At 55.6% G+C, this 13,430-nt stretch overlaps 2 protein-coding genes across 11 annotated transcripts in view; one reads left to right on the plus strand and one right to left on the minus strand.

Annotated features, from left to right (window-relative positions):
• The window catches only part of ZBTB46 (zinc finger and BTB domain containing 46), a 38,516-nt gene extending 33,222 nt beyond the window's left edge, over positions 1 to 5,294 (plus strand). For all 9 annotated transcript variants that reach the window (XM_085241800.1, XM_085241801.1, XM_085241806.1 and 6 more), the window contains 2 exons: positions 1,833 to 2,008; positions 3,973 to 5,294. In XM_085241800.1, the coding sequence (XP_085097926.1) occupies positions 1,833 to 2,008; positions 3,973 to 4,353 (557 nt within the window). In that variant the 3' untranslated portion in view covers positions 4,354 to 5,294. The remainder of the gene's footprint in view (positions 1 to 1,832; positions 2,009 to 3,972) is intronic.
• A 2,135-nt stretch (positions 5,295 to 7,429) lies between these two features.
• On the minus strand, positions 7,430 to 12,282 carry SLC2A4RG (SLC2A4 regulator). Of its 2 annotated transcripts, none has more exons than XM_085241810.1 (8): positions 11,893 to 12,282; positions 10,877 to 11,028; positions 9,963 to 10,072; positions 9,641 to 9,885; positions 9,111 to 9,211; positions 8,774 to 9,023; positions 8,582 to 8,697; positions 7,430 to 8,502 (listed from the first exon to the last, which is right to left on the minus strand). In XM_085241810.1, the coding sequence occupies exons 1-8, from the start codon at positions 12,265 to 12,267 to the stop codon at positions 8,391 to 8,393; spliced, it is 1,461 nt and encodes a 486-aa protein (XP_085097936.1). In that variant the 5' UTR covers positions 12,268 to 12,282; the 3' UTR covers positions 7,430 to 8,390. The 2 variants fall into 2 exon arrangements, with proteins under 2 accessions (XP_085097936.1, XP_085097935.1); XM_085241809.1 differs by having other exon boundaries at positions 9,641 to 9,888.
• Between the last annotated feature and the right edge of the window lie 1,148 nt (positions 12,283 to 13,430).

The raw sequence follows: 13,430 nt of genomic DNA on the forward strand, positions 1-13,430 counted from the left end.
CACCTGAGCCTTGCAGCTGCCTTGTAAGCTTTTGTGGTAGCTCAGCCATAAAATGGATGATTGATATTCGTGGTAAACCCCAGAGGGCATCTGGTCAGTGAGGTACAATCTGGTGATGGAGGATGTGGAGGTCTTTGCAGCATTCCCTTCTCCAAAGCGCTTGGCTGCGTAATCCTGGCCCTGCTTGCAGGTACCTCTGGGTTGGTTCTTTCTGAAGTGGGGTAAAGCAAGCTGCTCGGGTGTACCAGGGGGGTGTGCCGTGCCGTGCTGCAGAGTGGAGTGAGAATTGTGCATTGCATCCTCTGCTGCCTCTGCTCTGTCAGCTTACAGCCCACCTCCCCTGTCTGGACTCGCAGGCAGTGGGTTTATAGCAGTCCTGGGGACTACACATGTTTTTGTGGCTGTTGTAATGCGAGCGGTTACAAGATCAGATTGGAAACATATCTGTCACAACTAGCTTTGTGCCATCGCTGTGAACCTTCTGTAAGACTTCTGCAGGAGAAAGTGGGCTCCTTGCCTCTGGTAATTACACAGAGTATGTCAGATCTGCTGTAGGACAGAGCATCTCAGTGAGCACCCAGAAACACTGCCGAGTGCTCTGTGTGTTACACACCTATAGGGCAGGTCTGGTGTGTGCTTATTCCCTCTGCTTTCCTACACACTGTCATTTATAAAAATCCATTGGCACGCATGATACAGCGTACTTATGATGATTAACTACAATTTGCTTTCTTTTTTTCTTCCTTCCTTGTTATGTAAACGATAGATTGCTTTGAGAAATGGTGATAATTAGGACAAAAATGGGTGAAAATTAACATACGAGTAGGAAGCAATAGCATTGTAAGAATTTTAGAGATTTAAAAGCGTATCTGTGTGGATGGTCTATCCCAAATTTATAGTGGGTGGATGTCCTTAGGGGGAATAGCAAACATTCTGGTTTCCACCTGCTGCATTTTGCATATTGCACTTCCATTGTGTTTGGAGGAGGAAATACCAACACAGCTGCTGTGTGCATTCTGCTGGCAAATTGGACCCCTGGGCTGTCAGTGCTGGATGCGTCCCCCGAGCCTGCTGTCTGTGCACTCCTAAGGAGATGACAAGAAGAAAAGAATCAACAATGTCAGAATGACTTCAGATAAAATTTCATCATTTTCCAGTTCGGTATAATGTGATTGGGGGGGGGGGAAGACCATCAAAGCCTTAGACTTGTAGGGCTGGCTTGTAAGGAAGCTCACCAGGGCTATGCTGTAGTTTGGCATGATGCATTCCTCTGTGTTTCTGTATCTGTGCGCTGTGGTAGCACTAGTTGGAAGCTGGATAATGGAGCATGGATAGTCCTGACCTCTTGTTTCTGCTGGATAAGCTGTAGTCATTGCACTTCCACTGAAGTAGCACTGGAGCACACACAGGGGACTTGCTTACAGCCCCCAAGTACCAGCACAGTGTGGTGCTGCTGCTGGGTTCTGCTGGCTGGTGCTCTGCAAACAGGTGTTGGGGTTTTAGGTACCGGTATTTATACAGTAAATCAGAATTGCCACAGGTTGCTGGCCTGCTGTGTTTGCTCCTCAGCCAGCATTAGGCAGTGTGTGTTGGGCTGCTCGGTGTTTGCGTTCTGCCTCGTTCCAAAGCTGCTCTGATGAAGGCAAAGCCCTCAGCTACAATGGATATTAATAATATGGTATAAGGACATGGATGTAGAAAATTGCAGGTGGTGAAGGGGTGAGAGTGTGATTTCACAGTGATCTGATCTAACAGGAAAACGCTGAACCAGAACACCGACCACGAGGGGACGTTCTGAAAGTAATCTGTTCGTTTCGCTTGCTCTCTTACAGTCAACGAGTTCACAGTGATCAGGAAGAAATTCAAGTGCCCATACTGCAGCTTCTCTGCCATGCATCAGTGCATCCTGAAAAGACACATGCGGTCCCACACGGGAGAGCGGCCTTACCCCTGTGAGATCTGTGGGAAGAAGTTCACGCGTCGGGAGCACATGAAGAGGCACACACTGGTAAGGGCTGGGGGCTGTGTTCAGGGAAAAGATGGCAGTCACAGAACTGGAGGGGTTGGAAGGGACCTCTGGACATCATCTAAAGCAGGTTCCCTGGAGCAGGTGGCACAGAACGCCCTGCTGCCCACGTTCTTTTTAAGGCAGGCCAGGGTGCCATTGGCCTTGTTGGCCACCAGGGCACACTGCTGGCTCGTGGTCAACCATTGGTCACCCGTTGGCCACCGAGACACCTGGGTCCTTCTCTGCAGTGCTGCTTCCCAGCAACCCAGCCCACAGGCTGTACTGATTGTATACTTCAGGAGAGGAATTGAGGGGATCTGCAAATTGAGTTAGGTCTCCATTTCGTCTGCTGGAATCATTTCTAGGTCACTGACTTGGTGCTTGCGGGTCAGGTTCACTTTATTATTATACACGTGGGGAGATGAAAACAGAATCAGAATGTGAATCCATACAGAAGGGGAGTTTCTATCCAAATCTCTCTCAGATTATTTTCATGTAGGGGAATTAAGCTAGATAGAAAATACCGGCTGGGTACAAATTTTTAGTACCATGAAAAATTCCTGAACAACAACAACAAAAAAGTGCAGTGCTGACAGTAGCACCTTGTTTTCATTTCAGTCGGCTATAAATGACTCCAAGGTGTGCACTGGAGGAAAAAAAAAGACATTTGTTTTGTTTAGGTTTGTTGGTTTTGTTTGTTTGTTTGTTTGTTTGTTCTGGGGAGCACACAACAAAGTTGAATTCTGCTTGAGTTTGGATGGGAAGTATCTCCCCAAGGGGTGTAAGACTCCAGGCAGTCCTGCTGTCCAACTGCTGTCTCCTTCTGAAAGGGAGCTGTGAAAAGGGGCATTTTCTTATTCTGTGATTATGATTATATCCAAATGGACCAAGATCTTCATCTATCAAAGGGGTAATGTTCGTGGCAAACTGAACGTCTGCGATCATGTGCTTTGCTGGTCTGGTAATCTTATTTCCATTATGTACAGTATTTTGGGCTTAATTGTCAGCTCTCTGGTAAATCTGCAGAGATGAGTGCTGATAGGCATCAAGGGAAAATATTGTATAAAAATAACATAGAAAAAGGAAACAGGTTTAGCACACAAAAAAACTTTCTTTTCTTTCAGTTCCTCAATTGAGAACTAAAGACAAAAGGGGCTATTTTAGTTTTGTGTTTAGCTCAGATCAAAAAGGATTTTTTTATAGCCTTCATATAAAATGTAAATTCAATAGAAATGTCTGTTTTCTTTGAGACAGACGGTCGAAATAAACACAGGGTTTTCTTCCTGAAGTCTTTGCATCTCGGATGGTGCCTCTGTGTGGTCACAGGGTGTAAGCGGTGCTTCCCGGCTGCGGGAGCAAGCAGGAAGTGCTGCCCGGGGCTATCCAGCTCTGGTGTCCAGCTCTGGTTGGAGGTGATGGCTGTGTGTGTGCAGAGCTGCCTTCCTGCTCTGCTTCCAGCATCGCGAGTGGCTGCAAGCTGGAAGTTCCTCTCAAATATTGCTAGTTTGATCATAGGCATTTTCAAAAGGATTTTGAGAATTAGATGGCGTGATAGTGATAGGACAAGGGAGAATGATTTTAGACTGAGAGAGGGGAGATTTTGCTCAGATGTTAGATGGAAATTCTTCACTCCAAGGGCAGTGGGGCTCTGGCACAGAGCTATGGGTGCCCCATCCTTGGAGGCGCCCATGGCCCTGTGCAGCCTGTTCTGTGGGAGCTGGCCCTGTCCATGGTAGCAATTGGAGCTGGATGGGCTTTAAGGTCCCTTCCAGCCCAACCATTCTGTGATTATTTGATTTCCCGTTGTATTGCAGTGTTACAGAGTAGAATTAACTGTGATGGGTTTCGGTTGCACGATGAAAGCTGTGGCGGTCTCCGTTAGCAGAAGGGCAGCTGAGCACCCCTCACGCAGCCCTCAGTCCAGCTCCATCACCGTTAACCCTTCTGCTCGTCCCCTTTCCCAGGTGCACAGCAAGGACAAGAAGTACGTCTGCAAGGTGTGCAACCGGGTGTTCATGTCTGCAGCCAGCGTGGGCATCAAGCACGGCTCCCGCCGGCACGGCGTCTGCGCCGACTGCTCGGGGCGCAGCATGGCCGGGCACCTGGAGCCCAGCGGGGCCGAGGGGTCCCCCGAGGAGCTGTACCCTGGGGAGGGGTCGTACATGGAAGACCCGGATGACATCAAGGTGGAGGGAGACGAGGAGATGGGAGACGACGATGACATCAAATGGAAGGATGATGTGGGCATGGCGCACGACGACGTGATTTTGGATGATGACAAAGACGTCGACTCCTCGCAGGAGAACTCTGGGGAGAACGACAAGGATTTTACCTGGATTTCTTAGGGATCCTTTTGTCACGTTCTGTTGTTTGTAGGGGGAGGGAGGGCAGGGGAGGAAGGAGTATGTTGGAAAAACTACATAGCCTTGTTGTCGTCCACGTGTGCAAAACTATTTGTGTTTTCTAAACGAGTCCTACTCTGTTCCACTTGGATGTGTGTTAGCAACACGGCCCCGCCGCCTGCTGTTCCTCCTCGATCCTGCATGGGGATCCTATGGGCACGTGCCCCCGTCCCACCCTGCATTGAGCTCCAGGAGATGCTGTGTCCAAAGTAGGTTTTGGGTGGTGGTTAACACCTTTTCTATGTGTTAACATCCCGACAGCAGTGGAATTGCAAACTAAAGGTGGTGCGAACGAATGGGTGCACGTTTCCGAGGGCTTCCCCTATTGATGCAGGCCTTTTGCAAGTTATTTAAAGAGGGTTTTTATTGTTGTTTTTTTTTTTTTTACCGAGCCAAATAGATCAAAAGGCAAGTGGGATTGCAGCCTTACAATTCTTGTCATAAAAGTAGATTTTTAGCTTCCAAAAGGATCACCATCAAAAAAGATCATGGCATTTCTAGGACCCAGTGGCGTCGTACCCGTGTCCTGTCTTCCAGCCTCGCGTCTCCGTGCCCACCGATGGGTGCTGGCATTTTCATGAACTCTTTGCTATAAGGACACAGGGAATTGTCTACCTGTCGGCGTTTTCCACAGATATTTTCACTTTTCTCCCTTTGCTCAGCTGCCTTTCTCACAAATATATGCAAACGGTAGGAAAAGCGAGAACCTTTAGGATGAACTGTGAAACACGGGACACCGAGGTGAGGAGACCCAAAATCCTGCTGGGATCTCACCTGGGTGGGCTTCAGTCCTTCGTTGGTAGGCGTGAAAGCTATTAAGGAAACCTTCAATCTCAGCTGCACTGGTTTCATGTAAATTTGCAAATAAAATGTTTTTATGAGAACCAGGTTTCTCTCCTGGCGTGTCTCGGAAAGGTTTGGGTGGCTCCAAGTGGTTGGATGCTCCGTGTCCATACCGAGCATCACTGCCTTCTTCCAACCCCAAGGAAACGACGGCGCAGTGCACTGGAGGGGTCTTACTGGCGAGAAGAAGTCCGTGTTACCTTTCACCTCTTTGCTTCTGGTGCTTTTTTTTAAAAAACAAGGCAAAAAAAAAACAACCTGAAAAAGCTGAAAACCTCACTCTTTCCTCGCTACGGAGCAATTTTCTACGCTGTCTGTGATGACACTCTTTGAAACCTGCCACAAAGAACAACCTGGTGCCGATAGCCAAATGACTCCAAGGTGCTATTTATTATCCTCCGGCGGTGGGAAGGCGATCTCGGTGGGGAGGGAGGTTCTTACAGGTGTTGGTTTCAATGGAAGCATGGTTCTGCTCGGCAAGAAAACAGGCTTTGTGGTACCATCACCCCAACCAATCCCTCGGGGTCGGAGCTGCTGGCTGCCAGCACTGCTCTCTGCAGTTCCATGCAGACGTCTGTGTGCATTTCTGTTGGGGTTGGTGCACGTTGGGAATTGGTGCATGTGTCCAACTGCTGCCATCAGTGCTCATCCCTGTGTGCATAGGGCTGCAGTGGGGGGTCGTGCAGAAACGTTTTCATTGAGCTGTACAAACCTTCATTTTGCATTGTAACTCCAGGTCGAGCCCCACTGCCGTGTTTGAACAGACAAAAGCAATCCCCGTGTTCTACCATCAGCCTTCACAACTGTCCTCAAGGCCCCAAAGCTGCCCAACCCCGTGTCAGGCAGCTCTCAGCTCCCACAGATGTGTATTTATTGTCAGCCCTGTACATAGGAGGGGCCTCGCAGCCCCCACTTCCTTGTAGACAAATGCATACAGTACTTACAGATGGCTGTAGCTTTGCTTTTATATGTAAATCTATTTAAAAACAGAACCTGTACACCCAACCCCTGCCCCCTTTTTTCTGTGACATTCCATCCCACACCACAAGAGCTGGGAGTCCCCCCATCCCCTCTTAAAGCCTGGGGTGACCCCAGCTTTGCTTCATATTTGGAAACGTTTCCCATTTTTCCTTCCTTTCCTTTTCGGACATTGAGCCCAGCAGCACCAACTGGGTGCACTCTCAGAGCTGAGGATGCAAAAAGAGGTTAAAAATGAATTTAAAAAGGAAGCTCCACAGAAAAGCTAACACAGTGTGTTAGCATTATCATCAGCACCACTCCTCTATGGGGTTGCACTGCGTACCAAACAGAGCCTCTGACCCATGGTAAGTGCCAGAGCTTCACTGCCCTGTTAGGAAGGGAACTCCATGCAAATGCAAAAACTGGAATCCTTGCAATATTACAAACGAGATGACCTTATTTTCTCTCATTCTGTGACTCCTACAAAAGCCATACTGAATGGTTCTCTGTACGTTTCGGTTGCCCTGCGCTGCGTTTTGGGTTCCTGCCTTCATTTTTAGTTCTGCGTAGTACGAGTGCTGTGTGTGTGCTCCCATCTCTATTTATTTTTCAACGTGCTTTAAACCTGTCTGCAGAAATAAAGCTGAACAGAAAGAGGGCGGCGTTCGAAGATGATGATGATGAATTATTTCCTTTTGCTGGGAATATTCTATATTATAACTGACTTTATAATAATTATTATAAAACCTGTGTTTGTACTGAAGATGTGTTTAATATTTCGGGGGAGGAGATTTTGGTCTCAGAGGTCAGCAGAGGACGTGGCTGTGTTGTACTGATTCCCTGTCGATGTAGTTCAGCTGATAGGACCTTCCTTTGGTCTCTGTCTGCCTGGCACCCAGAGCTGTGCCCTTTGAGTATACATACATTGTGATGGGACTTAGCGTAGACATACGTGCAGAAATCAATCCCTTTCAATAAATCGGGGAAATTGCTGCTAATGTTTCGTCTGATTTTTCTATGTACTCCTCCAGCTGTGCTCGCTCCCAGCCTGCAGCTGGCTCCCAGCCCTCCATCAGCCCTTCCCCTGCCTTTATCCTGCAGGACACGGCAGGATCCCTCTGTTGGGGTGATGGCATCCCAGGGGGCTGCACCAGGACCGACCCCCCCGCTCGCTCCCCAACACCACAACCCCACATCACGCAGGTCAGCATCATCCTTTAAAAAACAAAAAGAATCCAAATCTTTTATTTTTCTCATGGATCTGACCCATCCCAGCACCTCCCCGACCCCATTCCGGGGGCACCCAACGTGGGGACCCCCAAACCTCAGGCAAAAGGGAGGGGACACAGGGACTGGGAGGGGACAGGAGAGGGGCGAAGGCCAAAAAGCCCCTAAAGTCCCCTGGGCTGGAGGCATTGCAGCCCGGAGGGGGTGGGAGGGGAAGTATTTTAAAAAATAGGAATTTTCATATATTTCATTTAAAAAATAAAAACACACAAAGGAGAGGAAAAAAAGGAAAAAACAAAAAAAAACAAAAAAAAAAAAACACAAAAAAACAAAACAGAAAAGGTCTTTGTGCAGTTTGGCTTAGTGCAAATGGGCGCGTTCTGCAGGCACTTCCCGGAGCGCGGCCCCCAGCAGGAGCTGCTGCTCCCCAGGTACAAAACATAGAGAGAAAAACACACTACAAAGAGTAAAAACCCCCGCGGGGTGCAGGGGGGGCACCCAGTGTGCCCATCAGCCCCCGGTTAAGGCGAGGACAGGGAGCAGAACCCACCCCTCTCCCCCTCTCCCCCCCCCCAAGCCCCAAGGCACAGCTTATCCCAGCAGCACACGGCCCCCCCAGCAGGGATATGGGCTGCAGGCAAGGGGCGGGGGGCGCAGAGAGGGTTAGCTTATTTTCCCAGGATAAAGAAAGGGGGGGAAGCTCTGTGTTGGCGTGGGGGGGCTGTGTGCATAAAGCTCGGGGTGGGAGGAGGGCAGGGCCAGGCCCAGCTGTGCGCGGCCCCCCCAAGCCCTACAGTCCTCCCCCCAACAGCGTGGGGGCTGTTCCCTGAGTCCAGCCCCGGGGGGAGCGCGCGTGTGTGTGTGTGTGGGGCGGGCTGGGGGGGCGCGAAGGCACCTCAAGTGCAAAATGTGCAAGAAGGAGAGCTGGGGGGGCACGGCGGCGGCGGGGCTCAGTCGAGGAAGCGCTGACAGGCCTTCTTCCAGCGGCACGCCGTGCACCACAGCTCCCGGTTCTCCATGCCGTACACCTTGCGGCACTTCTTGGCCTCCCCCCGCGGCTTCCTGCGGGGCACCGCGACGTCACTGCGCCGTTGGGGATGGGAAGGGCGGAGGGGACGGCGACACAGTGACACCAACTCACCTGGGGACGGCGGGTGGCTTCGGCAGCGTCGGGGTGGGCAGCGCCGGCGTCCTGAACCCGGGCACAAGTGGCCCTGGGGGCCGCTTCTCCCCAGCCGTGGGTCCCGACGGGCAGCCCTGGGGACGCGGCACCACGTCAGCACCCACGGGCGCACACAGCAGCCTCGTGCACCGAGCTGTGCCCCGGCCTCACCTGGTACGCGTGGTCAGTGTGGACGTGGCAGAGGCCCGGGGGCGGCGGGGGGCTGCGGGGGGAACCCAGAGGAGGCTCAGGGCTGGGGAAAGGAGGCAGCTCGGGGCCGGGGAAGGCGGGCGGCACGGAGGAGGTGGGCGAGACGGGCGTCAGGCTGGAGAGCCCATCCGTCAGCGAGTCCACGTCCACGTCCAGCTCCGTGTAGTAGAAGTCCTCCTCGCCGTCGCTCTGCTCCAGGTCGGCTTGGCGGCTGCGGGGAAGCGGGGGTGGGCTGGGGGTGGCCCCACGGTGGGGGTCTGTAGGGTTGGGGGCTCTGGGTGCCTGCCGCAGCGCTTACCCCAGGTGTGCGGTTCGGATGTGCTTCTGCATCCCTGAGGAGCTGCTGAGGACTTTGCCGCAGCTCTTCCACAAGCACTTGAACATCACCTTGGTGGAGTTCTGTGGGCGAGTGGGGTCAGGCCAGCAACCCCAGCCCTGTTCTCATCCCCATCATCATTCCCATCCCCAATGCCGTTCCCAACCCAACCGTCATCCCCACCACCTTCTTCATCCTCAAACCCGCCATCCGCCCCATCCCCAACTCTAACAGCAAGCCCACCCCCAATCCCACTCCCAACCCCATCCCCATCCAACCTCGCCCAAGCACTTCAGCTCCAAGCACTATCAACCCTTACAATCATCTCCATTCCCAGTCTCACCACCTCCAGCCCCAATCCCACAGCATCCCCACCATCATCTCCAGCCTCAACCTCATCATCAGATTCATCCCCAAACGCACCACCGTTTCCAGCCCCAACTTCATTGTCAACCCCATCATCACTGTCATCCCCAACCTCATCCCCATCCCCATCCCTGTCCCCATCCCACCTTCCTCTTCCGCGGGATGGGCTCTCCAAACACGAAGTGGGTGCTGTCAGGTTCCTCGGGGCCATCGTCTGGTGGCAAGGTGGGCAAAAAGGCACTGGGGTCATGGCTGGAGAGTGGGGGTGAGGGGGTGGAGGGAGTGGAGCGGTCGCTGGGGGGGTCCCAGCTCCATTCCCCGCTGGTGTTGCTGCTGCTGCTGCAGCTAAAGGACACGGTTGGTGTCTCCTTCCAGATCTCACTGCCAAGCTCTGCTGCAGAGAAGGAAGGTCAGGTCTGTACCGCACACCCAGGGACAGGGGCGCGGTGTCCCACAGTCCGCTCTTACCTGGGCCAGGAGGTGCTGGGGGGTGGCCGAACCCCAGTGGGCTGCTGGAAAGGCTGGTGAGCACCGCAGCTGCCATCACCTCATCGATGCCTGCCTTGCCTGGGAGCTTCCTGCCAGCGTGAGCACAGGGGCTGTGATGAGCACAGCCAGGATCCCCCACCACTGCCCCTCTGTGCCCCCCGCCTCCCACCAGGGTTCCCACAAGCTGCGGAGGGGACACGGACTGGCACCGGGAACCCCGTGAGCACTGACACCTGTGTCGTGCCACGTGCAGCTGAGAAACCAGGCTTAGCTCAGCTGGGGCCAAACAACTTCCTGAAGTGGAAAAAAAATTAAGAAAAACTAAAAAAAATTAGAGAGAAAGAGCAAAAAAAAAAAAAAAAAGTGAGCAAGAGGTCAGGAGCAACAGAAGCCATTTTGCAAGTGTGTCCCAAAGCTCCAGCGGGACAAAGCGGGACAGCCCCGGGGAAGGGGGGTGGGGGCTCTGCCCTCGCTCTGCCGGCCCTGAGGTTGGGAAAAGCACCGAGAAATCAAAGTGGGGATTTTTTTTTCTGCCGCCCCAAGTGCGGAGCTGTTTGAATTCGCGCCTCCACGCAGTGCCGGGCGGACCCGGTGCCGGTGCCAAGCAGCTGCCGCCCGCCCCGACGGCTCCGGTTACGGCACCGGGCGCTGTGCCACGGCCGCGGGCTCTGCTGGGAGCCCCCAGGGAGCAGCGATGGCCTCTGCATCCACACAGAGGAAGGGGTGGGGAGACCCACACGTCTTTATCCATGCGGGTGAGAGGAGCACACCGGCCCATCCGCACCCTGACATCTCCATCCTCATCCCCGTTCCCAACCTTATAACTGCCTTCCCCAACCCGCCTCCGTTCCCATTCCTGTACCCATCCCCATTCCCACCCCGTCCCGCCATACCTGTGCCCTGGCAGGGGGATGCAGGCTGCGTGCAGCGCCAGGCACCGCTCCAAGCCCGCGTCCAACACCCTCAGCACCGCCTCCTGCTCGGGGGGCTGCAGTCCCAGCGGTTCCCCCAGGCGTCGCAGCCAGCCCCGCGCCCCGGGCAATGCCTGCAGGGAGAAGGCGGCCGTCGGAGGGCTGATCCCACTGCTGTGGATCCCAGCCCTATGAGATTCTCCAGTCTTTAAGGTAAGGAAGGAGTTGGCAGTGCTGCGACAGATTGCGGTGGGATCCCCCATGTCCCAAGTGGATCCCAAGCGGATCTGCCATCTGGGAAGCGATTGGGATCCAGCAGGATCTCCCCAGGCACTCGCTGTGGGGTGTCAGCACCCAATGGATCCCTCTGTGGGCAGATCCCAAGGAGACCCACAGGGCTGTGCTGGGTAGGGCTGGCATCTTCCAAAGCAAAGCAAAGCAGCGGATCCCGTTGGAGCAGAGCACCGGGATCCCACAGGAATCCCCACAGTGCTCTGCAGTGGCTCCCTCCTCACTTGGAAGATCCCAAAAGGATCTAGCTGGGATCCAGTTGGGATCCCTCCCATCCTTCCCACCTGGGCCATCCCTAAGGGCTGCGATCCAGTCGGGATCCATTTGGGAACCAGATGGGATCCATTTGGGAACGGGTCGGTATCTCCAGTTGAGCCAACTGGGAACACACCGGGCTGCAGCCGGGATCTACCTCGGACCCAGCCGGGCTGCAGCCCGACCCAAAGGGCGGTTCGCGGGGTCACCGGACCCCCCCAGCCGCTCCCGCCAGAGGCTCCGGGGGGGGCGTGTCTGCCGGGCGGCCGCCAGCGGGCAGCAGCGGATCCCTCCCGGGGGCGGCACCGCAGAACGGGACAGCACCGGGGGGGTGGGGGGGAGCGCCGAGGGGAGCCGGGGGGGTCCCCTCCCCTCTCCCCGCCGCACTCCTAACCCCTATTTAACCGCTGGGGAAAGTTTTCTCGCTGTCATCCGCCGCCGCCCCCCGGTACCTGCGGGGCCCCGTCGTTCTCGGGCGGGAGGCGGCGGCGGGCGCGGCGACGGCGGGCGACGGGCGGCGGCAGCAGCAGTGCGCAGGCGGCGGGCGGCGGCGCGGGCTCCATGCGGGGCGGCGGCGGCCGCGGGGCCGGGCCCGGCGCGGGGCGGGGGGGAGCGCTCCGGCGCGCGGCCCGGTGTCGGCGGTGGCCACGCCCCCTCCCTGCCCCGCCGCTTTTTCCTATTGGTTCCGCCGTGGCGGGATGGAACGCGGCCGCCGCGAGGGCGGCTCCTGATTGGCTGAACGGCGCTGCCACTTGGCGCGCCGCGCCCCGCCCCGCCCCGCCGCGCACCGGCCCCGCCGCCGCCACCACCGCCCCCGCCGCGGCCATCTTCGAGCCGCCCCGCCCCGCCCCGCCGGCACCGGCACCGGGGGGAGGGGGCCGAAAAGCGCCGTCGTCCCCTCACGCCCCTCCGGGTTGAGAGCGGCCCTGGGTGCCCCAAGTCGGGGGGGACCCCCGAAGCGGTGCCCCCGCCCCGTGATAATGCGCTGCGAAGTTGCAGAGACGCTTAAAAGCCAAAGGGCTGAGAGCCGCGGGGCCCGACCGAGAGTCGAACCCCCAAAACGGTTGTACCTACCCCCAAAAAAGTTGCTCCCCTCAAAAAGTTGTGCTCCCAAAAGTTGTACCCCCAAAATCAGAGGGTTCCCCCTAATCTATAGCGTTCCCCCAAAAGTTTTGCTGCCCCCTCCCCCAAATTCTGCAAAATCGGAGTCCCCTCCCAGAAAACCCACACAGAACCCTAGAAGTTGCAGAGCCCCTCCGTCAGCCATAGGGTTCCCTGGCAATTGTGGGGCTGCCCCCAAAGTCACTCCCCCTCCCCAGTGAGAGCACTTCTCCAAAGGTATGGGGCCGCCCCAACCATATCCCCCCACCCACATTTACGGGGTGTCCACTAAACGTGGACCAAAGCTTCGTCACCAGCCGGGAGGAGTTCTGGGGTCTCCCAAAGGCTGCAGGTGTGCACAGGGCTCTGGGTGATACCTGTGTTCATGGGGTGCCAGGAGCGCATGGCTGCACGGGGTGCACTGGGGGGCCAAGTTGCATGGGGTGCACATGGTTTGTGGGGTGGTTGCATTTATGGGGGGCACGAGTGCTCAGGCTGGCACGACCCCACATTCTGCTTGTGGGGCTGCGAGTGCTGGGTGCTGCCCTGGCTCTGTGATGTTTGATTTGGGGCCTGAAGGTCAGGACAGAGTCCGTGCAGATGTCCCCCCTCACGCACCCCGCAGCAGCCCCAGTGTGGTGTCCCTGGGTGTCCCCTTATCCCTCGGTGTGCAATAAAGAGGGCGGCCCTGGGGCAGTTAATTAGCAGCGATGGGGTGCAGTCACCAGGGGTTGGGGCAGCAGGGCAGGGGCTCCCCCCAGCCACCCCCCCACCTTGGGTTAATGGTTAACAGCAGGGCGATCGAGCCCACATTGTGCAACTGAGCCAGCACCTTGGGTGCATTGCACAAGGGGGGTGTGGGCTGCAGTGTGGGACTATAGGGGCTGTA

Source organism: Meleagris gallopavo, chromosome 22, assembly GCF_905368555.1.
Source record: "Meleagris gallopavo chromosome 22, MGAL_WU_HG_1.1, whole genome shotgun sequence".
Lineage (NCBI taxonomy): Eukaryota > Metazoa > Chordata > Aves > Galliformes > Phasianidae > Meleagris > Meleagris gallopavo.

Coding starts and splice junctions, on each gene's coding strand:
- SLC2A4RG (XM_085241809.1), bottom strand. CDS start 12,267: ATGGCCGCGGCGGGGGCGGTGGTGGCGGCGGCGGGGCCGGTGCGCGGC. Junction 8,698..8,773: donor ACACTGACCACGCGTACCAG/GTGAGGCCGGGG, acceptor CCGCGTCCCCAG/GGCTGCCCGTCGGGACCCAC. Junction 8,503..8,581: donor AAGCCACCCGCCGTCCCCAG/GTGAGTTGGTGT, acceptor GGTGCCCCGCAG/GAAGCCGCGGGGGGAGGCCA.